Source organism: Clinocottus analis, unplaced genomic scaffold (assembly GCF_023055335.1).
Source record: "Clinocottus analis isolate CAN_PGR_092001 unplaced genomic scaffold, fCliAna1.0.p SCAF_1, whole genome shotgun sequence".
Classification (NCBI taxonomy): domain Eukaryota; kingdom Metazoa; phylum Chordata; class Actinopteri; order Perciformes; family Cottidae; genus Clinocottus; species Clinocottus analis.
In genome coordinates this window covers 7,705,001-7,729,746 of record NW_027175820.1, presented here as the reverse complement: position 1 = coordinate 7,729,746, position 24,746 = coordinate 7,705,001, and the positions used below count along the sequence as shown (strand labels likewise).

General features: G+C 43.1%; 1 protein-coding gene across 1 annotated transcript in view; it reads left to right on the top strand.

Moving 5' to 3' along the window:
- Window positions 1-1,253: 1,253 nt before the first annotated feature.
- wdhd1 (WD repeat and HMG-box DNA binding protein 1) overlaps window positions 1,254-24,746 on the top strand; it is a 50,862-nt gene continuing 27,369 nt past the window's right edge. Inside the window, exons 1-16 of the mRNA XM_068578747.1 lie at window positions 1,254-1,502; window positions 2,844-2,955; window positions 3,044-3,195; window positions 3,907-4,018; window positions 4,283-4,333; window positions 4,436-4,531; window positions 4,688-4,777; window positions 13,647-13,753; window positions 13,900-14,035; window positions 14,310-14,508; window positions 14,768-14,952; window positions 15,229-15,413; window positions 15,497-15,738; window positions 22,682-22,819; window positions 22,937-23,093; window positions 23,247-23,361. Of these exons, the coding sequence (XP_068434848.1) occupies window positions 1,426-1,502; window positions 2,844-2,955; window positions 3,044-3,195; window positions 3,907-4,018; window positions 4,283-4,333; window positions 4,436-4,531; window positions 4,688-4,777; window positions 13,647-13,753; window positions 13,900-14,035; window positions 14,310-14,508; window positions 14,768-14,952; window positions 15,229-15,413; window positions 15,497-15,738; window positions 22,682-22,819; window positions 22,937-23,093; window positions 23,247-23,361 (2,154 nt within the window). The 5' untranslated portion in view covers window positions 1,254-1,425. The remainder of the gene's footprint in view (window positions 1,503-2,843; window positions 2,956-3,043; window positions 3,196-3,906; window positions 4,019-4,282; window positions 4,334-4,435; window positions 4,532-4,687; window positions 4,778-13,646; window positions 13,754-13,899; window positions 14,036-14,309; window positions 14,509-14,767; window positions 14,953-15,228; window positions 15,414-15,496; window positions 15,739-22,681; window positions 22,820-22,936; window positions 23,094-23,246; window positions 23,362-24,746) is intronic.

The window sequence follows — 24,746 nt, the reverse complement described above, 5'->3', positions numbered from 1 at the left end:
GTAATAGATAATAGGAACTTAAAAAATGATCCCATGTTCTCCTCCCAACTACAGTTTTTCTCAATTGCTAAAACACAAAACCTGGTTCCTGTAGCACAAACACCCAAACGTTTTCGTCATTTTCAGAAGCACACACACATTTCCCATAACCAAAAACACAATTCACCTGTGTCCACACATGTCTAAATATTCAAAACGCTTTCTGCAAAACCTTACACAAAAGTGACCAAATAAATTATTCATTGCACTACGTGTTCATTCAGCAAACACATGCTCTTAATATAATGAACTCCAGTTATCATAACATGAACTCAGAGACCACACCCTTCTCAAGGTGAACACACTCAGCCTGAAAATTGTGAACATACCAATCAGAATTGGGGGTCAATAAATGAGTGTGTGTGTGTGTGCTTATCTGTTGCTTTCTGCTGGCTCTGGGAGAGAAGAGGAGTCTCTTATTTGGTTGTGTTTTTGGAAACATAAAGTTGAGTTGTTTTTGTTTGTTTGTGATACACAACACAAAGCACCAAGTTCTTGTAACAAGGAACAAGAGAAGAGCAAGGTTTACTTGATGACATCACTAATAGATCAGAAGTTGCACTCTAGCTCCATAAATCACACAACACTGAAACAATTATTGAATGCAGGATTTTGACTCTGTGTCTACAGACTTGTGCAGAAAGTGCAGAGATCTCAGTGAACATAACTAAATACATTTACTTTTTTTTTGTACAGTTCCTCCCTTACTTATGCAATATGTATTTCTATTTTATGTTAGGTAATTGCTACTTATCCTACATTTTTTTAGTCAATTTGAGTTTATGTTGCTCTGTGGAGCACTTTGGGTTCTTTGATTGTATGAAAGGTGCTGTATAAATAAAGTTGAGGAATAAAAGATGATGTAATATGAAAGGTTCAGCCACCCAGCAGTATACCAATTAAATAAAACTAGCTCCACCTTTACCAACGTTTGCGCTGATATACACATGAATTAATGCATCAATAATTAAAACCCTTTAATTTGATATACATTAATACTAAATTGGACATTCTGCATAATATGTACTTTTACTTTTGGTACTCTAAGTAAATATACTATGGTTGTACTTGTAAAACCAGTCTTGCCACTTTTACTTTGGTAAAAAGGGGATTGGCGTTAAAGCTGCGCGCCTCAAACGTGGGCGGGGCCACGGCAGTTGCGTCATGACGTAACTGGCGGGAGAGTCGTGACGCAGCGCGGGAGATTCAGGAGAAGCGGAAGGCATTGGATCTCAAGTGAGCACGTTGTCCCGCTAACTTCTCTCGGGTCGCGCTCGTGTTGAAGTAGTATTTTATACTTATACTTAAAAAAATACTTATACGTATTTAATAGTGTGTTTTGGTTTAGTTTCCTCTGCTCGTAACCGTCTGGTGTTTTTTGTGAAAATGCCCTGCGAGAGGAAGCCGATGCGCTATGGGCACTCGGAGGGACACACCGAGGTCTGCTTCGACGAGTCTGGGAAGTAAGTCCAGTCAAATGTCCTAAAGTATTCATTTATTTAAAAGTTAACTGAAGCTCCCTCGCCAAGATACAGAACTAGAATGTCCCGCTCATCTTTTGTGTACTTCTACTTCTGTTGTACTATTACTGCTGACCTTTTATACTGGACACAATACGAACCTCGTAAAGTCTTGTGTGTCAAAAATCACTGGAAGAGACCTCAATCCCAGTGTTGTATTTAAGAATCAAAAGAAAGGCACGGGCAGAAGCATCATGCTGACGCATGCATATCCTATTCTTATCAATCAAGAAAATTAAATATAAAACAAAAATGTATATTTAATTCACACTTGGAACCCTCTAAAATAGCTTTGTAATCAATCCTTTTGAAACCTCAAACATTATGTTGGCGTTGTTCCATAATTTACGTCCAAACAATATAATGCGTCTCATTTGAATCCCTTTTTTTTGCTTTTTGTTCAGGAATCTTACCAAGATCTCTGGCAGTGACTTCGCGTTAGCTCTAAATATTGTTTGCATTATTGCATTATTATTTATAATATAGCAAAACATTACATTTCACAACATGAGATTGTACAAGCAATGTATTTGTGTGCGCACAATAAACTCATTCATGATGCATAGACATCGCTATAACAAAAATGTTGCATTTATAAATGTTCTATAGGTTGAATCCTCATAGTAAACATGATGCACAATTTTAAACTTCATGCACAATAGGAAACATGATGCAGTAACCGCACACAGCTCGGTGAAATTCACCGACTTCTCGAGTAACTGCATCTGGCTTATTGTTACCGTGTCCACCGTCCACCATGGAAATAATAAAGTTCTGCTTTATATTTGTGTAAATTCTACATACGTGTGAACATCAAAGTTTATCGTCTGTGGGTTCATAATATTATCCGTAGTATCACGAGAGTGTCTGAATGACGGCCGCTGTCAGCGCTACTTCTAGGGGGACCTGCAGAAGTTTGTGACGAACAGAACATCTCAACGCTGATTGGCTGACGCAACTCACGCGATTTTGTCGCCAGAGTTGGAAAATTTCAACTCGCGCAAATTCGTGCCACGTCCAACGCAATGTTTGCGTCGCCTCAAGCGCGTCTGTCCCGCCGCCCGTTAGAAAATTTGCATCTTTGCGACCTGTCGCATCTGTGCATTGACTTTGCATGTAATCTGGTCGCACGTCAAAATCCTCGTGTTTGGTGTGAACCTAGCATTAGCGTGAGATGTTTGTATCTATTGGCTCTAAATAGGGAGGTTCACATTTTTCTCCGACGTCTGACAAAACAATTTAAGAACATATTAATTGTTTGACATTTTTCTGCTCTGTCCTCAGGTTCCTCGTGACCTGCGGGAACGATGGAGACGTTCGTATCTGGGAGGGTCTGGACGACGATGACCCGAAGTTCATCACCGTCGGGGAGAAGGTTTACTCGCTGGCGCTCAAGGTGGGCCGCGGCCGTCTTGTGGCTTTGTTTAGGGGTCTTTTGAGGTGGGGCGATTCCTTTTTGTGAACTCACTCCTCTCCCTCCGCAGAATGGCAAGCTGGTGACGGCGAGCTCCAACAACACGGTGCAGATCCACACGTTTCCTGACGGCGACCCGGACGGCATCCTGACCCGGTTCACCACCAACGCCACGCACGTCACCTTCAACAGCAATGGCTCCAGAGTGGCTGCCGGGTCCAGGTAGTGTGTGGGTGGGTGGGTGGGTGGGTGGGAGGGATGAAGGGGCAAGAGGGGGGTGCTGAGTCGCTTTAAATGTTGCTCTTTAAAAAAATAAAACATAAACCCTTCCAATGAGCGGACATGCATAAAACACACCAAACCTTTTGAAAAACACTTTTTATTTTGTTAACAAACAACAATAACGTAGAATAACAGAATCCTTAAATATGAATGAAAGCTTTAATTAAACTTAAAGAAAGATTTAATTGTGTATACGTCGAAAAAAAATTATCACAAAGTTTCAATTATTCAATCTTTTGCTGATCGTCTAAGTGAACCATAACCGTTGATTAAAGTCATTTTTATATACATTTAGTCATGAGGACGTCCAGCTGTTTCTCCACTTTGACTCCGTCTGGATCAGAGATAAACATCTTGTTTGTTGCCTATACCCCCAGACAAGTTGATCATAGTAATGACAGCACAGAGCATGGCGCCTTATTGATGCTTCTATTCTCACACTGGGAATCTTCCGGGGTGGTATTGATCGTAACATTTCAGGCGTCTGAGGCTGTTAGGGAAAATTTAACCTCCGCGTTCTGGCAGACGTTTGGAGGAAATCAAGGATTATTTCGCTTCCCCTCGTTCATTGATTTGACAATTTGCACTTGTGCCGGTTGGCAGCTGATGTCCCTCTGATTGTGGTATTGGTCTTTCTCATTTCCCCTCCAGCGACTTCATGGTGAAAGTGGTGGAGGTGTCGGACAGCAGCCTGCAGAAAACACTGCGGGGCCACGAAGCGCCTGTCCTCAGTGTCAACTTTGACCCCAAAGATGACTTCCTGGTGGGGATGCCTTCTTCTCTGTATGTTAGAAATGATTCTCACAATTTAGGATTAAGTCAAAGGGACAGTTGAGGTTCTCCAGGAGATGGAGGACATAATGTGGAATACACGTGGCATATGATTATTGTATAGATAGAGATTTAACCAAACCTTTAACAAAGAACGGAGTAATTTTTATTTGTCAACATTAAAAAAAAAAACTACAGTCAAAGTCCCCCCTTTTTTTTATAGCAACAAATGCAGATCTTCTGCTCTCTCTTTCAGGCGTCCGCCAGCTGTGACGGCTCAGTGGTGGTTTGGAATATTGAGGAGCAGGTATGTCTGTGTGTGTTTTTTTTTTTTTTAATTATTATTTTGAATGCGTGCACTGCCATCAGTCCAGTGTGTCAGATGCTGATCTGCTTTGTGTTCCTTCAGTCTCAGGTGATCAGCTGGCCTCTGCTGCAGAAGACCAACGATGTCAGCAGTGCTGCGTCTCTGTGTCGGCTGGCATGGCAGCCGGTGGCGGCGAAGGTCTGTGATGTGCCTTCTCTGAAGCGGCATTTGCAGCGAGTCCTCAATGCAATCCACAGCTGGGATTAACGTGTGTGTGTGTGTGTGTGTGTGTGTGTGTGTGTGTGTGTGTGTGTGTGTGTGTGTGTGTGTGTGCGTGTGCGCACGCGCGCTCAGTTTTTAGCGGTTCCTGTTGAGACGAAGGTACACCTGTACGAGCGAGGGTCCTGGAATCATGTGAGCACGCTGTCCGATGACCTGACACAGGTAGGGGGAGTGTAGGTCGCATGAAGCGTCAACGCAATTTTTGTGCACCAATGTCAGCCTTTTCTGCATCAACTTATGAATAATAGGAGCACAACAACACTGAGCCGATACTGACTCAAATGGCTGGATCGTGTGTCGGTGACGATGGAGTTGGTCTATTCGATTCAAGTCTGTTTACTGTAGACCACACTTTTTTGGCTCTTGAGCTACTTTTAAAATGTCCCGGTCAAAAAAATCTGCGAACAATGGTATATAAATACATTTTAATGCTGTGTTTATACCGAACGCGGCGCGAATTTGACGCGCGACCAGATTCCATGTAAAGTCAATGCAAAGATGCTGTTGTGGGACAACGGATAATATTATGAACCCAGACACCATGGAGTTTTGATGTTCACACTATGTGGAATTTACACAAGTATAAAGCAGAACTAGTGGTTATTTCTATGGTGGATGGCGGAAACGATAGCGTAACACCAGACGCAGTTCCTGGAGTTCCATATTAATTGCATCATCCACCGACCTGTTTGCTCGGTAGGCAAACTGCAGGAACACCAGGCTCTTAAAGGAATTTCATTACCAGAGATGTCAGGGCGACGGGTCTGTTGTCATTTAATTCTGTGATGGAGGATTTCTTGGGGACTTGGATGATCGAGGAGTGCTTGAAGCAAGAGGGGGCTTCACACAGCTTCAGTGATCAGTTGAGGATCAGTGTGGAGATGGGAGGAGAGTGGGCAGCTTATCAGCACAGACTGTCAGGCAGGAGCGGGGGACACCATCTTGGCCATATGCCTTCCTGATCTTCTGTTTAAGGAATAGCCGACTTGCATGAGAGAAGTAAGGAGGCAGAGAGTGGATGTGGTGAAGGTGATTGTTCAATGATGGGGTAGTTGGGCGGGGTGGAAATGGGCTTATTGAACCTGCAATAGAACCAATTCACGTCGTCGGCCAGTCGGTGATTGTCCTCACTGGGGGCTTCGCTCCAAACTGATAAGGGGGCGTTAGCTGAAATCTTTTTTTTCAGCTTTTCAGATTAGCTATTGTTAGCTACTCTGATCTGCCTTGTCAGTGTGTTCCTGGCGTGGTTGTACAGAATCCTGTCCCTACCAATTTGAGACTCCTCTTGAGCCCGACGAAGTTGCCTGAGTTTAGCAGTGAACCAGGGTTTATTGCAGGGCCAGAGTGGGGCCACTTTTCAGCCGGGGAATTTCTGGTTGAAGACCGGCCCACTTTTTTTTTTTTCATAGTGGAAATTGGATTAACGAAGCAACAGTTCAGCTCTTACTATCTTGTCATTTTGTTTTATTAATGCCATGGTCCAACTAATAATGTAAAGGTTAAATACAACAATAATGATCCATTTAAGATGAGAAATTAACCAAAAATATTCTACTATTCCGCAAGGATAGGTTGATAAATTCATAAAAGCATAAATAAATAAATTGTCATCACTATTTCCTAAGCAGTGCACGTCCATACACAATTAACAGACATGACAAATAAATAATATGTAGTTGCTACTAAATAGCTCTTTTTGGAAAACTGAAAGCAAATTGCAAAACAATACAGAACGATTGCAGATATGTGAGCATCAGGTTGTATCAGTATTGGTGACTGCAGTGAGCCGCTTTCCTCTACACATCATTTTAAAACGGGGTTGTAGACTTGATACGGACGCTCTCAGTTCACTCTCCATATTGAGATTAGGTCTTCTGGTTTTGAGGGACGGAACAGCAGAAAAGACACCTGATTGAGACTTCACGGAGATTGGCTTTTGGCAAAACGCCAAAAATTGGCGAGTCGCGCATTTGCAGCGTAACCTGTTAACGGCGAACCGTAACCATTTACCCGAAAGTACAGGCATTTCTCCATGCATTTATTAATTACTTAGTTTTATGTCTGTGTACTTTGTATTGTGTGAAGCCAGCAGCTCACTGTTGGTACAAGATACAAGCACTTCAATGTAACATTTTGATTGGGAATAGGTTAACAACGCTACAATGATATTAATCAAGGCTACAACGTTAGTGTTCAAATGTGAATTGATTCCTGATCACATTGGTCTTAGGAAGAAGAGAGGCTGGACGTCGTGGTGAAAGTTGAACACAGATATTTATTCATTTTTACATTTAACGGGAGTCCCTATTAAGTAGAGAACTAGACTCTTAGTCCAGAGCACATAATATTTATTTCAATAAGAGTTATTATACGTACAGTACTTTTACTGCAATTTCCTTTCTTTGGAGGTTATCCCCTCAAGAGTTGAAAGACAGTCAAAAAGCAGTGTACGTTTCAAAGGTCAAAACACCGTGCCCCAAATCTCTTATTCCTTGAGGGTTAGCCCCTCAGTATTAAAAGACTCAGTTTACTCACAGCGTAAGAAAGTCTCCATTTGATTGCTCAAATAGAGTGGTTTAATCCCGGGGACAGAGTCCGGGAAGGAACTAGGGAAGTGCGCCGTTATCTCTGTATTTATAGGCAAATGTGAGGGGGGGGTTCTTACAGTAGGGGTGACTGTTGACAGTGATTTACTGATCTGTCCTTGGTCACACGCTCATCGCGCGTTTGTAGATTGTTAGAAAAATTCACTCGACGCCTCGGAGTAAAATCATTAAAAACAGGAACATTTATTCTTCGAAGAAGGGACAGTCAGAAGTACAATGTGACAAGCAAATTGCGTCTCCAAAACTGTGTGCCGAGCCCGGCCCACAGTATCATCTTAAATACATATGTTTATCAATACACAAAAGGCCCACATGACGTTTTATGGTCTCTTCACAGTCATACGATAATCAGGTTCGTCTTGACCTAGAGAGAAAGACAGGCGCCCATGTGTTTAGACTAACAAAGACAATAGTCCCATGACTTCATCAGGAGATGGTGTATAGACGCTGCCATGAGAGAGAGTTCAATGAAAAGTCACTGATCATTTATAACATCCACGATGATTAATATTAAAGATAAAAGAGTAAATAATGTTCTTTTCCCCAACATAGATGCAGCTGCAAAAAAAGGAGTCTGAACAGGTGTCAGTCAGACTGGCGCCTTGTACGCAAAGTTGGCAGATGAAACGTGCCGATGCTGTTTGTTGGGGTCATGATAAGTTTACAGGCGTCAGACCTTTCATTGGTGTGAGTAATGGGTGTCTGTGGTTGTACATGCTCTGACTTCGGTCACAGGGTCAATACCTCTTTGCAGCAGATCTTGCCATGACCATATTTAGACCTGTCTTCCGTATACTGTGAGATCCATCTACTATGACCACATTTGGACTTGTCATATAAAACAGAAATGTATAATAACATATCAATGCACTTGTGATAGAAAACATTTTCCCTTATAGAAACAGGAATATGCCAAAGCGTATTTATGCAATACTATAGAAGACATTTTAACTCATAAAACATGAATATGTTAACGTGTATTAATTAATGCAACACTATAGAAACTATCTTAACCTGCTCACACAGAAGGCAGCACAGGTTCTGGTCCAGGCCATGATCATCTCTCGCCTCGACTACTGCAACTCCCTCCTGGCAGGTCTACCTGCCAATGTAACTCGACCTCTACTACTCATCCAGAACGCAGCGGCTCGACTGATCTTCAACCTCCCGAAGTTCACTCACACTACTCCACTCCTCCGCGCCCTGCACTGGCTACCGGTGGCCGCCCGCATAAAAACTCACCTTTTTCGACTATACCTTGTATAAACACAATGACGGAAGCACTTAGGCAGCACTTCCATGGCTCCTACTGATAGCACTTAGCAGTTTGACTTTATTTGAGAAATTGTTCTGCCTTGATTCTTGTTGTTCCTACTTCGTACTTACGGTTGGATGCACTTATTGTAAGTCGCTTTGGATAAAAGCGTCAGCTAAATGACATGTAATGTAATGTAACTCATAAAACATGGCTATACTAATAAAGAAGAATGAAGGCGGAAAATAACTTTAGAAAGAAAATAACTTATAATTTACATTAGCCAATCCTCAACAAGAGCATTTGTGATTGGTAGACGTTGGAGCGGCGTGTGGCTTAAGCTTGCGAGCCCGTTGATCGAAGCACTGGGTTGTTCAACCCACGTGGCTCCCGTCCTGATGTCCTCCTTATCTTTGTGTGTGTATGTTCTGCAGAGCGCATCGCGAGTGTTGTGTGAAGGGGGTCAGTGCTCGGGGATGTGTCTAAATTAAAGCTAATTAGTACTTCTGTATGGTATCCATTTTGTACTTCTGTATGGTATCCATTTTGGATTGTTCTTATAATCTTCACAAATTCCCCCTTTTCACTTTTTTGTGTGACAATACTTTAGTTTAAAATTTTACTCTTCCTCTATTCACACCAACTTGGTGTGACTGAATCTAAATGGTTGCTTCTTCAAGGTCAATGAATGTTTGGACAGGGTTGTCTTGTACACTAAGAGGGGACATCGTTCATATTGAGGAGGGACCTTTTCTTTGGTGAGCGCTGTGGTTAAACCTCATAGCTTCTCCAGTTGTCCCTTCCCTTATAGCAATTTATAACGTCGCACAAATTGAGCCAGTTTTGGGTATTTGGGATGATGTGACTCTTTTTTTCTAATCTGTTTCTGAATTGGCTGCATGGTCGTCGTGTTTAGGTCTAGTGTGCTGGAGCTGTTTTCGACTTTTGGGAGTTCAGTTGGTATGGTCTTTTTTAATTATCCCTATGTTAGGCTTCTGCACAATAGAGCACTGTTCCTATTATTATTATTATTATTATTATTGCTAGTATTAGGGTTAGAGTTGCTAGGACTACACCTCTGCACCCAAACATTTTCCAAATTTTCTGTCTTTCCCTTTTGACGTCTGGGTCGGCCAGGGTCCCCAAAACATCTAAGCATCGCCCTGGGTAGAGCGGCATCTTTTAAGTCCGATCTAACTTCTTCTAGAGTTCTTGTAGGAACTGGAGCTGGGGAGCAATGTGTCAGGTGATGCCAAGGCGCTCCTGATTTGCCTTTGACCTGGACCGAGTGTGAAGTAACTTCCTTCACTTTGTACAGACCAGTGCACCTGGGCTCAGTCCACTTTCTCTTGTGAACTCGAACCCTCACCCAGATTCCTACTTTTACTTTAGGCAACTTTGGATTCTCCGGATTGATCGTCTGGGCCCGAACAACCTGGGTTGAGAGAGCTGCAGTGAGAGAAGTTAGCGCTGCAATGTATTAGACATTTCAACTTTACACACATGCAGAGGTGGCATATGACCTCCATCTCTGGGTGGACCCGACATCGGCCTTCCTGTCGAGTTTACTTTTGATCGTTTGGTTGGCTCTCTCTACCAAACCTTGTGACTGCCGGTGTTACACAGACCCAAACTTGTGGGTTATGCCCAGTGCTTTTTCTACTCTGTCGAGTAGTTTGTTATTAAAGTGTGTGTCATTGTCTGACCTGACCAGGTACGCCATAACGGGGTATCAGTTCTGTCTGTAGCCATATAACTTTTTAAAAAAATTTTTTAATTGCTTCTAGCTTCTACTAATCTGGTATAGTCTACGAGGGTTGTAGTTTGCACATTGTCTGCATTCATTATAGTATAGTGGACTATACTTTCCATGTGTGGATGCCAACAAAGGCATTCGTTTCTTCTCATTGTGTTTTTCTTTCCTTCAGCCATGGGCTTCCTCCTTCTCTTCCTCGGTCACCTCTGCCTCGTGCTGGGCCAGATCTAAAGTTTTTGGCATAGTGGCCTGGTTTGCCACAAGTGTGGCAGCTGAACAGGGGCGTGGTCCTCCTTCTTCTCTCATTAGTGGCATCTGCCATTGAAGGTAGGGCTGTTGAGGCCAGGGATATGATGGGGCCAAGACCGGATATGACGCTGGGAACGGGACGGGAGGCTGTGTGGGAGCAAGTTGTGGCTGTGCTGGAAGGGGTGGAGGAGGCTTTTTCTGTCCCTTTACTGTTCTCTCTTTAACTTTCTGGGTGAGATATTCTACAATGGTGGCCATATTACCACGTGTATGATTATTGGCTCGATGTGTGTTGGTTACGCATATGTGACTGTGTGTGCAAGATACTCTTCTTTTTTTTTTTTTAAACTTATCGCCACCACGCGACTCATCAACAGAGCCCAGGTCCCCCACTAACTGACTGTCTCCCCCAGGACCTTCTCTCCCCTGCACATCTGTCCACATCGCACCTTCAAGGTCACTCGCCACTTTACTCATCACCTATCACTTTAAACATTCATTACCTCATTCTGTGCACTTTACTTACCTTTACTCTTATTATCATTATTGATCGTTACCCCTTGATTTTTATTTTACTTGCATCGCTACTTATTTACTGCACATTTACTGCATTTACTTATCCAAATTTTTATACTCTTACTTGTACAGTTAAATGTTCCTTGTTGTTGTGGTTGTTGGTGTTGTGTTTTATGATGCACCCTCCGCCAAGACAAATTCCTTGTTTGTGATAACTTACGTGGCAATAAAACGTATTCTGATTCTGACACACTACTACTGATAGCAGAGCTGCCAACTTTTCAAAAAACCTTGGCGTGAGATTTTGTCGACGTGGGGGGGGACGACGACGACCCCCAGTTGCGGACCCACAGTTGCGGACCCACAGTTGCGGTCACAGTCCCGCAACTGTCTGGGGTAAACAGGATGTCTATGCAGCGAATAGGTTTACAGATGCGCTTCATAGCGCCATCTATCGTCGGGGAGTTTGAAAAGGAACAAACGCGCCCAAGACTTTATTTTTGCTGTGAGATATTGGTTGTGTGAGCGTGTGAAAACATGAAAAAGCGTGTGTCACACGGCGAAAGCGTGAGACTTGGTGGCTCTGCTGATAGTAAGATGGCGTGACAAAGCTGGCCCCTGAAACAGGACTTTGTGTTCGCGTTCTAATGTTTTTATCTGTCTTCTAATGTCTTTGATGCTGTGTGTGCAGATGTTTCAGTTGTGTTCCCGCTCGCAGCCACAAAGCCCAAAGGATCTCTGGGTGTTGGTTCTGGCTCTTCGTCCTCTGATTCTTTCTCTAATACACCTTCTGATACACTTATTCCTTTATTCACTGGGTACTTTTGCCAGTCTTATCAAACTTCAACACACTCCCTCTCTCACTTTCTATTTCCACACTTCATGATATCTAACCATGACCAAACCCAGTACTATTTTTTATTTTTTTTTCAACCTAGCTTTTTCAGCCCCTGCTGTCCTCTTCATCCGTCCATCCTCCCTGGGCCGGCCCAGCTATCGGTAGCCTATCTAAGAAAACGTTTTGGAAAAGATGGGTACGGACCGAACCAACTCTATTTGGAAAGGGGGAGAACTTCCTCGCGTGGTACACTGGTTGTACCACGCAAGGAAGTTCTCCTCTTCCTCCCCCCCTAAATTTGGTTGGTTCCATAAGGGACCGAACCATCTCTACTTGAGAGGGGTGAACATCCTCGCATGGTACAACTCATTCAGAGAGGCTACGGTGTCAGAATGCAGAACGTGTGTAGCCCACTTTAAGAGAAGATCGATTAACGTCAACAAATAAAATTCTCGACCGGACCAGAAGTGAAGCGGCTCACCGGGAACTCTCCCGATTACCCACCCCTGGCCTGGTTTATTGTTCTTGTATGTGCGGAAGGTTTTAGTCTGCACACGCATGTTTTCACAAAAGCTGATATATGATGTCACAGTGTAAGTGAGCTCATCCAGGTTTGTAGCAGCAGCAGCCTCAAAAACACTCCAATCAGTGGAGGCAAAGCAGGACTGTAGCTCCAGCTTGGCATCAGTGGTTCATCTCTTCACAGTCTTCACCACAGGCTTTTCAGATTTTAGATTTTGCCTGTAGGATGGGAGAAGATGAACCAGGCAGTGATCAAAGAGTCTCAAAGCTGCACGAGGGACTGAGTGATATGCATCCTTTAGTGCAGTGTAGCAGTGATCCAGTGTGTTGTTGTCCCTGGTGCTACTCTTAATGTTCTGTCTGTATTTTGGCAGTTCTTTGCTGAGGTTTGCTCTGTCCAAGTCCCCAAGAACAATGAGTCTGGGTGTTTGTGCTCCACTGTGGTGATCTGCTCAGCCAGGTGTTGGAGTGCCTCACTCACACAGGCCTGAGGTAGGATGTAGACACCAGCCAGGATGATCGCCCGCGGTGAATAAAATGGTTTGCAGTCTATTAAAAGTGTTTTTAGGTGAGGGCTGCATTATTCCTTTTAACAGTGGGACATCTCTGCACCAACCTAATTCCATGCTACATTTGTGGCCGACAGTGGGTGTGATGGTCTTTGCGCTTCACTTCTCGTTAAGGGTTATTTATACTCGGGTTTCACTCAGAGACACAAACACGCAAGACACGCAAGGGCCCCATTGCGTAGTCCCATCAGCCATCTTGCGTACGGCTCCCAAAAGTTTTGACTATCCAACAAAGCTACGCGAGCCATTCGCACCCCTCAAGACTGTGATTGGTCTGCTAACCACATCCTTTCTGTGCATTTCCAGTTTCATAGCATAATAACGGTGTTTATAAAAGCCATAGCAGAAACACGAACAATGGATCCCGTTGAAGAACGTTTGGCTAAAGAGATCCGCAAATATGAGCATTTATAAAACCCGTCCTTGACGGAGTATGAGGACACGCAGATGGCGGTAAATTCCTGGAGGGATATATCGTGAATGTTGGTGTGCAGGTCGACTCTACAGCCGTTGCACCACCTTAGTTCTGGCGTATGGAAAAGGCACGGGAACTATAAACCAAAACGAGTCCGTCGATCCAACTGCGTGGCCAGCCACAGTTGTAGTTGCAAGAGTGTATATTGCCCTTTTGTGACTGCACATATGAGAGAGAAACTAGTATGCTCCACCTCCCCATCTTTTAATGCCCGGCTCACTCTTTCCCCCCGGCGGTCTCTGCAGCTCGTCAACGTGGTGGCCTGGTCTCCGTGTGGTCGGTTCCTGGCGGCTGGTGGCGTGGGGGGCTCGCTGACGGTGTGGGACGTAAGCAGCAAGCTCTGCGTTGAAAGGTAACGATCGACAAGTTGTGAGCTTTTTGAAAAAACGCTCAAAACATCCTGTTGGCGAGGCGTTCAGGGTCCTCCACAGTTGACGGGGGCGAGTCGTTCAGGGTCCTCCACAGCTTACGGATTGTTGTCTTGTCTCTTGGCTGCAGGCAGAAGCACGAGAAGGGCTTTACGGTGAGCGGCCTGGCCTGGAGTCCGGCGGGCAGCCAGCTGGCCTACACCGACACCGAGGGCTGCCTGGGGCTGCTTGACGGACTCGGCTCCGCCCCCTCCACCAGCACCAAAGTACTGCTTCCTAAACCTGTTCATGTGGTTATTACTTCTCTAACACACGCTAAGTCTACTCAAGTATTGTACTTAAAAAGATACTCTTTAATGCCACCTTATTTGGAGAAAAAAAACATTTCATTTAAAACTTATATTTTCCCTGATATACTTTTACTGAAGTTAAGTACTTATCGCTCTTTTTTTACATTGTAATTGATCAATCTCTTGACAACTTCTTGCTTTCTGTGTTTTAGTTTTTCATGTCTTCTTTGATGCTTTGATAACTTTTCAGCGGCCAACGGAAAAAAAAACAGCAAAAGACTTTGACGATCTGTTCGACGACGACGACGACGACCGGCTGATGGACGAAGGGCTGAGCGACGGCAACTCGCCGGTGAAGAAACCCGACGAAGATGATGACGACTTTCTCGTGCCTCTGACGGGGCGGGCAAGGAACCGAGGGGCGATCCTGGATGACGAGAACTCGCTGGGTGAGTGAGGAAGCAGATAAACGTGTGTTTTATTTTTTTTATATGTACCAGAATACTCTTTCTCACATCTAAGATGCTAAAAGCAATATTTGCTGCAGTTGCTTCATACATTCATAAATTAGCAGATTATCAAAGTTGAAAATAAAATGTTCTGTTGATCGATTGAGACTTTGAGTTGAAGGAGGTAGCGGAATGTGGATTTAACGGTTTGGGGGTTTTCTCACGATTCAAATCTTCTATTAATGTGTTTTTTTTTTAGATGCCGGATTGCTGAAGCTCAGCCGGGACACGTTCGGGGATGACGACGTGGACAATGGCGCCTTATTGCCGGCTGCCACTCCGCCGGCGGCCCTTCGGCCTGTCTACGAGGGGCCCCTGCCAACGCCGCCCCAGAAGGCCTTTCAGCCGGGTTCCACCCCGGCTCATCTCACACACCGCTTCATGGTCGGTTCACGTTGTTTTGTTGTGTCCTTTTTGTTTTATTTACTCGTAAAACTTTATTGGTAAGGTTAATGTTGTCATTTGTGTGTTTATCTAAAGAAATAGTTCACTTCAATCATTATTTGCTGGCGTTTAGCCTTTTAAATTGGTTGTTTCTCGTCACATGACATGCAGTGTTCTAGAAGTTGAACTGTTGTTTTCCTCCTTGCGTCTGCTTTGACGTGAACGTTCCCGTCCGACACCCTAGAATAAATAAGTAACAAAGTTATTGCTCCTCAGATGTGGAACTCGGTGGGAATTGTCCGAGGCTACGACGACGAGCAGGACAACGCCGTTGACGTGGAGTTTCACGACACCGCTGTGCACCACGCCATGCACCTCACCAACTCGTTGGGTCACACCATGGTGGATCTTTCCCAAGAGGCCGTGCTGCTGGCCTGCCCCAGCACAGACGAGCTTGCCAGGTAAACCCCTCTTCGTCTCGTTCTGGGTGACGTGTCTGCAGGAAAGTCTTCCTCCTCACTGCGCTCATCCTCTCCATCCTCAGCAAGCTTCAGTGCCTCCACTTCTCGTCATGGGACACCAACAAGGAGTGGATGGTAGACCTGCCGCCGGGCGAGGACGTACGGGCGCTGTGTCTCGGGCGGCGCTGGGCGGCAGTCGCCACCAGCGCGCTGATGCTCCGGCTCTTCTCCGTTGGAGGAGTCCAGAAAGAAATATTCAGCCTGCCGGGGAACGTGGTCTCCATGGTGGGACACGGAGAGCAGTTGCTCATCATCTATCACCGGGGTAGGAAGGGCACGCCCGCCTAGCATGCCTCTCTACCCGTGCTGTAGTTGCACGCCTGCACGCCTCTCTAGTCTCTAGTTTATGATTAAATACGACTGCAAATGTATAAAACAGTAACATAATCAGCATTTCACTCACCAGACGCACATAAACCTCTGTAGAAATCTTACATAGATAAAGATAAGTAAAATGTTATTGGATAATAAATGCTGTTAAAGAGGTCCCAAGACGCCTTACAAGAGGCCTGAATAAGAAAAGAGGAACAGATGAAGGCACAGCTGCACAGTGCAATGAGAAAATAAGCTAATAGGGAAAAATAATTGTAGTACATGTCGTGTGTTTGTGAAAAACAATTACATTGTAATTCTGTTTAGGCCACCAAAGAAGGCTTAAAAGGCTCTGGCATTTGTATTTAATCAGGGAATAACATTAACAGTGTGTTCAGGGTCTTCAAATCATCTTCAACTTGAAACGTTTACAGTTTCTTCATACGTTGAGCTTGAGACAATATATAAAATTTCACATGTTGACAAAACCTTTAGCTATTAATCTACGCTTTTACATTTTTCATATTTTCTCAATTTTCAAAATGATTCAGCTTTTTATAAAAAAAAAAAGAATGGTTTCCAATGAAGAACATCTTCAAATCCGCTTTCAACTCTTCAACTTCAAAAGGGAAAGGCTCTGTCATGCCTTTAACTAGAGACACCATTCCACCTTTAAAATGTTGACAAAACGTTTAGCTGTTATTGTATTACTCATCTTTTTGATATCTCCTATAGTGTTTTAACTGTAGGCGTTTTCGTTTTATAGTTTTTCCGCACCTTTTCTGCCTTTCTCATTATTGTGTGTTGGGCAGCTCACAGCGGTGACGTCAGACTCCAGAGCGAGGGCACTTGGCGATACACATATTTTAAACTTGCTCTCTACTCCAAACCGTATACTCTTTGGACATAATTTATAGCTCAAAACGTTGGAAATCTTGTCTTCTGCCGTAAACTGCGGTCGATAGGAATCCAACAGATAAGACGTGTTGAGGTCCGACTGAATGGGAGAGCAGGTCCGTCCCCAGCAGCAGCCCTTTGGTCTGTGCATCTACAGACAGCAGGCACGTAAGCGGCCGCACACGCGAACGGGTCGCGCACATGAATGGCCGTGCTCGCGCGTGAACGTGTTATTATGGTCGCGTGCACGTTCGTGTGTGCGCGCGCGTGTGTGCAGGTCACTTTGGTTATAGACGTCAGGATTAACAGCGTCACTGACGTTCACGTTCTGAGGTTTGACGGATGGTTTTGTAGAGACTCAATAATATCAGGTCTCTCACCAACTGTGCCTGTAGATCAGTGGTTAGCAACTCCGCCTTAGGAGCAAAGGGTCAGTGGTTCAAACCCCACCTATGGCAGATTTTAATTTTTCCCAAAAACTTTTTTTTTTTCTTCTGTTGGACTGGACACTGTGGCGGGCCGGGTCGTATGTTTGACACCCCTGATTTAGATGATGCCGTTTTCCTTTCAACTTTTCCAATTATACATTTAAACGACAAGAATTTTCAACAGTTCAATTAAATGACTTTGAACTGTAAAATTTTAGCAGGTATTTTGCCTTTTCTATATTTTCAATAATGATTTGCTATTTATTTATATATTCATCTATTCCGCTATTTTCAGCTATATTAATATATTCAGCTATTTTTACATATATTCAGCTATTCTTTCATTTTCAAATATATTTAGCTATATTTAGCTAATTTAAGCTATATTCCACTATGTTCAGCTATATTCAGCTATTTCTTTCAAATATTTCAGCTATAAGCTTCAGCTTTTTGCATTCCAACGCATTTTCAGCAGGAAATGCTCTTTCTAGTTATTATTAGTTGGAATGCTGCAAGCATTCCAACTATTGTTCTTCAAATCTTTATTAAACTTTTTATTATTATTCTATTTCTTCCATCCGTATTTTGGACCTCTTCAACTCTTTCATATTTTCAGCTACAGAAAAAAGTTCAATTATAAAAATATTCAGTTACCTAAGGACACGATGGCTAAGACCTTTCATATTTCAGACTTTTCAAATCTTTGAAATATTAAGCTTTTTATGATTTTTTTTATAATGGGACCCAATGGGGAAATTTTCAAATCATCTTCAACTTCAAACGTTTACAGTTTCTTCATACGTTGAGCTTGAGACAATATTTAAAATTTCACATGTTGACAAAACCTTTAGCTATTAATCTACGCTTTTACATTTTTCATATTTTCTCAATTTTCAAAATTATTCAGCTTTTTATAAAAAAAAAATGAATGGTTTCCAATGAAGAACATCTTCAAATCCGCTTCCAACTCTTCAACTTCAAAAGGGAAAGGCTCTGTCATGCCTTCAACTAGAGACACCATTCCACCTTTAAAATGTTGACAAAACGTTTAGCTGTTATTGTATTACTCATCTTTTTGATATCTCCTATAGTGTTTTAACTGTAGGCGTTTTCGTTTTATGTTTTTTCCGCACCTTTTCTGCCTTTCTCATTATTGTGTGTTGGGCAGCTCACAGCGGTGACGTCATACTCCAGAGCGAGGGCACTTGGCGATACACATATTTTAAACTTGCTCTCTACTCCAAACCGTATACTCTTTGGACATAATTTATAGCTCAAAACGTTGGAAATCTTGTCTTCTGCCGTAAACTGCGGTCGATAGGAATCCAACAGATAAGACGTGTTGAGGTCCGACTGAATGGGAGAGCCGGTCCGTCCCCAGCAGCAGCCCTTTGGTCTGTGCATCTACAGGCAGCAGGCACGTAAGCGGCCGCACACGCGAACGGGTGGCGCACATGAACGGCCGTGCTCGCGCGTGAACGTGTTATTATGGTCGCGTGCACGTTCGTGTGTGTGTGCGCGCGCCTGAGTGCAGGTCACTTTGGTTATAGACGTCAGGATTAACAGCGTCACTGACGTTCACGTTCTGAGGTTTGACGGATGGTTTGTAGACAATCAGTAATATCAGGTCTCGCACCAACTGCACCTGTAGATCAGTGGTTAGCAACTCCGCCTTAGGAGCAAAGGGTCAGTGGTTCAAACCCCACCTATGACAGATTTTAATTTTTCAAAAAAACTTTTTTTTTTCTTCTGTTGGACTGGACACTGTGGCGGGCCGGGTCGTATGTTTGACACCCCTGATTTAGATGATGCAGTTTTCCTTTCAACTTTTCCAATTATACATTTAAACGACAAGAATTTTCAACAGTTCAATTAAATGACTTTGAACTGTAAAATTTTAGCAGGTATTTTGCCTTTTCTATATATTCAATAATGATTTGCTATTTATTTATATATTCATCTATTCCGCTATTTTCAGCTATATTAATATATTCAGCTATTTTTTCATTTTCAAATATATTTAGCTATATTTAGCTAATTTAAGCTATATTCCACTATGTTCAGCTATATTCAGCTATTTCTTTCAAATATTTCAGCTATAAGCTTCAGCTTTTTGCATTCCAACGCATTTTCAGCAGGAAATGCTCTTTCTAGTTATTATTCTATTTCTTCCATCCGTATTTTGGACCTCTTCAACTCTTTCATATTTTCAGCTACAGAAAAAAGTTCAATTATAAAAATATTCAGTTACCTAAGGACACGATGGCTAAGACCTTTCATATTTCTGACTTTTCAAATCTTTGAATTATTAAGCTTTTTATGATTTTTTTTATAATGGGACCCAATGGGGAAATCTTCAAATCATCTTCAACTTCAAACGTTTACAGTTTCTTCATACATTGAGCTTGAGACAATATTTAAAATTCCAAATGTTGACAAAACCTTTAGCTATTAATCTACGCTTTTACATCTTTCATATTTTCTCAAATTTTAAAATTATTCAGCTTTTTATCAAAAAAAAATGAATGGTTTCCAATGAAGAACATCTTCAAATCCGCTTTCAACTCTTCAACTTCAAAAGGGAAAGGCTCTGTCATGCCTCCAGCTAGAGACACCATTCCACCTTTAAAATGTTGACAAAACGTTTAGCTGTTATTGTATTACTCATCTTTTCGATATATCCTATATTGTTTTAACTGTCGGCGTTTTCGTTTTATAGTTTTTCCGCACCTTTTCTGCCTTTCTCATTATTGTGTGTTGGGCAGCTCAGAGCAGTGACGTAATACTCCAGAGCGAGGGCACTTGGCGATACACATATTTTAAACTTGCTCTCTACTCCAAACCGTATACTCTTTGGGCATAATTTATAGCTCAAAACGTTGGAAATCTTGTCTTCTGCCGTAAACTGCGGTCGATAGGAATCCAACAGATAAGACGTGTTGAGGTCCGACTGAATGGGAGAGCCGGTCCGTCCCCAGCAGCAGCCCTTTGGTCTGTGCATCTGCAGGCAGCAGGCACGTAAGCGGCCGCACACGCGAACGGGTGGCGCACATGAACGGCCGTGCTCGCGCGTGAACGGCAGCACACGTAAACGCCCACTAACGTGAAACGGCCGCGCGTGTAAACGCTCGCCAACGGGTGCGCCCGCGCCTCAACGGCCGCGCGCGTGCACGGCCGTGCGCGCGCGCGAATGGCCGCGTTAACGTGTTATTATGGTCGCGTGCACGTTCGTGTGTGTGTGTGTGTGCGCGCGCGCGTGTGTGCAGGTCACTTTGGTTATAGACGTCAAGATTAACAGCGTCACTGACGTTCACGTTCTGAGGTTTGACAGATGGTTTTGTAGAGACTCAATAATATCAGGTGTCTCACCAACTGCGCCTGTGGATGAGTGGTTAGCAACTCTGCCTTAGGAGCAAAGGGTCAGTGGTTCAAACCCCACATATGGCAGATTTTAATTTTTCAAAAAAACTTTTTTTTTTCTTCTGTTGGACTGGACACTGTGGCGAGCCGGGTCGTATGTTTGACACCTCTGATTTAGATGATGCAGTTTTCCTTTCAACTTTTCCAATTATACATTTAAACGACAATGATTTTCAACAGTTCAATTAAATGACTTCGAATTGTAACATTTTTCAGGAGGTATTTTGCCTTTTCTATATTTTCAGTAATGATTTGCTATTTATTTATATATTCATCTATTCCGCTATTTTCAGCTATATTAATATATTCAGCTGTTTTTACATATATTCAGCTATTCTTTCATTTTCAAATATATTTAGCTATATTTAGCTAATTTAAGCTATATTCCACTATGTTCAGCTATATTCAGCTATTTCTTTCAAATATTTCAGCTATAAGCTTCAGCTTTTTGCATTCCAACGCATTTTCAGCAGGAAATGCTCTTTCTAGTTATTCTTCTTATAGTCAAACCACTACTCCTCCCAGAGCGTTGCCAGCACATGCGCAAAAATTACATCGAAACGTGCGGTTTGCGCGGGAATCGTGAGCTATGACTTTTCTAAGAGATTCGCCCGTACGTTTTCCCGAAAAATGCAAAAAACATAAAAAAAATTTCACGAAATGTTCGTAGAGGGTGGCGCACCAATTAACAGAGTGAGAAGAAGCGACAGAAACTGTTTAAAAAAAAAACGTATTTTGTCTTTACTCCCACAATGTTCACTCTTCATACACCATTGTTGGATAGAAACGTTGGAAATCTTGTCTTCTGTCATAAACTGCGGTCGATAGGAATCCAACAGATTCAAACGTGTTAAAATCAGACTGAATGTGAGAGCAAGTCCACCTCGCTCTGCCATCCACCGCCATGTTAAATCTCCCTCCAAAACCACGTCTCCCCTGAAGCTCGTACCTGATTTGTAAATCGCCCGTACAGACACATGTTTTATCGTACAGACTCGCCAGTCACAGTATCTGTTTATCAGGTCTTCCTAACGCTCAATATGCGATATCGAAGCAATAGTGGCTTTTAAAGTACCATTTTTTTAAAATAGTTTGAAAGGAGTTCCACAGTATTTAGGTCTATTAAGCTCAGCGTAAGGAAGTCCCTTTGAAGTCACAGGTGTTCTCGTTAGGGCAGTTTAACAGACACAAAGACACTTACACACGCACACACAACACAGATGACTTCTGTCTCTCTGTCTGTTTGTCTCACACACACATACACAAACACACACACACACAAACAGACACACACACATAAACAGACACACAAACACACACACACACACACACAAAGACGTTTACGTGTGTTTTATATTGTGTAGTTGTCAACACTGTGATCATTAATAAGGTCATATGATATTTCATATATGTTTGTGTGTGTTCAGGACGTTCAGTAGTTTATTTCCTTAAGTCCACAGTCCAGTCTGCCTCTAATCAGTCTGCTGGCTGTCACTTGGTCACCATGACGACGGCAGCACACAGGTGCTTCATATCAGCCAATCAGTTTAAGACACAAACCAACTCAAGTGCTTTGGAGGAGAGACGGGCGTCAGAAACAAAAGCTATATATTGCGAGGTCTTACGGCAGTAGTAGCCACACTTTCAAAATTTCTTGCGAAATTTTCTAGTTTATTTATCAAACCTAGTGAAAAGCCAGTCAGGTCTCTCCCCTGCATGCTGCAGCTCCTGCTCTGCTCTCCTCTCTTCCACCCCTCCCTCACAGACAAGCTCAGCGCCGTTTTACACCATTACCGTAATGGACCGCAAAGTGCCGCTTCTTAGCTTTCAGAATCCATTGGAATTTCTTCAATTGCGCGAATATTCGCGGAGTTACGGTAAAATTAGTTTTGCTTCTAGTTTGCATGTTACTTTCTGTCGCCGGCGACAGGTGCCGTGCTAAAGGATTACCAGATTAACTCTGCGTTAATGCGTTATTTTGCCTAGCCCTAATCGGTTATCTTTGTCTAGCTGTTGTCACTTTAGTTGGTAACATTTGCTCCTTTTGAAGGCAGCTGGTGTTTCTTATTTTCTTTTGAATCAAAGCATCGCTGACAAACCTCTCCGAGCTTCCCCAAGGTCTCACATTGCCGCTTGGGTCTCTGTCTTCAGCTCCGGGGTTTGACGGGGATCAGGCTCTGGGTGTCCAGCTGCTGCAGTTCGGTCGGCGGCAAAAGCAGCTCATCAGTGGCGAGCCGCTCCCACTATCCCACCGGTCCCACCTGTCCTGGCTCGGGTTCACTGCCGAAGGTCAGTCTAGAGAGAAGATGTGATTTGTATTTTCCTGGAGATATGTTTCGTTTATTAGGATAGCAGAACCAATTTTTTGGGGAGATTTTGTAAGATGGTGGCCCGGTTCTCTTTCAGGGACCCCATGCTATGTGGATTCAGACGGGGTGGTCCGGATGCTTAACCGTTCCCTTGGCAACACTTGGACACCAGTGTGCAACACCAGAGAAACCTGCAAAAGCAAGTCCGACAACTACTGGGTGGTCGGGATCCACGAGAACCCTCAGCAGCTCAGGTGAGCTCTCTCTCCGCCACCCGACTGTTTATGAGGTTCATCTGTTAACGGTCAGGTTCCTTCAGACTTTTATACAACCAGAGGAGTCTCCCACTGGTGGTCAGGAGAGATTTGTATGTTTGAGAGCTTTGTTTTCCTGCTCTCGCCCGTCAGGTGTATTCCATGTAAAGGCTCCAGGTATCCTCCCACGCTGCCCAGACCAGCGGTGGCTATCCTGCCATTCAAGCTGCCTCTGTGTCAGACCTCCACAGAGAAAGGACTGATGGAGGTAAAACATCTGCTCACATCAGCCCCAATTAGAGTAAACAAGACAACCTGGAACTTCTTAAAAAGCTGCTTAATAATTACCTGGATCTGTTAGCTTTCCAAAAATAACATATTATACTGTAAATTATATTTGTTAGGTTAGAATAATAATCTCATTACACATCGTGGGCGTGATGAAAATGCAGAGTACGTCAAGCTATTCAGCAGGACCGATGCTAATTCGCAGCAGTTGCAATATGAATATAAAAAAATATATTGGATTATAGTCAAAGATACTGTGTATATGTGTATTTTTAGTGTTAAAGGTAAGAATGCTGCATCCTTTGTTTTGTTACGCTAACGTTTGACGCTTCTGGTGACTTCCTGAGTGAGTGGCTCCTGATTGGACAGCGCTCCAAATGTTTTCAGCCAAAGACGTCAACACAAGTAAATATTCGGGATGACTGATATATAGGAAGCACTGACATTTTAGACAAGAAATATGATTAAATAGTTTTTTAGAGGCTCTTTTCGGTGTATGAAAAGGAAATACAAATATAGGCTTATTGTGTAAAACGGTCACAGCTATAATGAATAAAACACAGAATGTGATGGAACACAATCCAACATTTTCAGACTCAACTGTCTTTCAATCAGTTATTTCCAATCAGAGCGCCATCGAGTCGTTCAATTTAGAAATGGAAAATACAATCTGGTGTTTTATGAGGCTGGAAACCATGAAAAGCACTTATTGCTTTTGTATAAAGTTAATCAATTGATGGACTTCAACATACATCTTTAAGGTAAGCAACAAACTAAACATGGACAAAAGGAGGAAGGAGTGGCTTGTCCCTAACAGGGACCCTGAACACACTGTTAATGTTGTTCCCTGATTAAATAAAAATGTCAGAGCCTTTTAAGCCTTCTCTGGTGGCCTAAACAGAATTACAATGTAATTGTTTTTCACAAACACACTACATGTACTATAATTATTTTTCCCTATTAGCTTTATTTTTTCATTGCACTGTGCAGCTGTGCCTTCATCTGTTCCTCTTTTCTTATTCAGGCCTCTTGTATGGCTTCTTGGGACCTGTTTGACATAATTTATTATCCAATAACATTTCACTTATCTTTATTTATGTAAGATTAGCCTGGTTAAAATACATGGAAGGGCCTTTTAGAAATCTGGAAGTGTCAGAGACACTAGTTACGTCACCATAACGCGTCATCAGGGCCCGGTTTCTCATACGTGGTTCAACGAAGTCGATCAAATGTCCTATTATCCACCTTAACCTAACAAGATGATTGACGACAGGATATGTCAGTTCCACATAGGTGGATCCGCCCTCAAACAGTCTCATTCATTCTAACCTGAGGACGGCAGTCCTCAGTATAAATGCGCGGGCC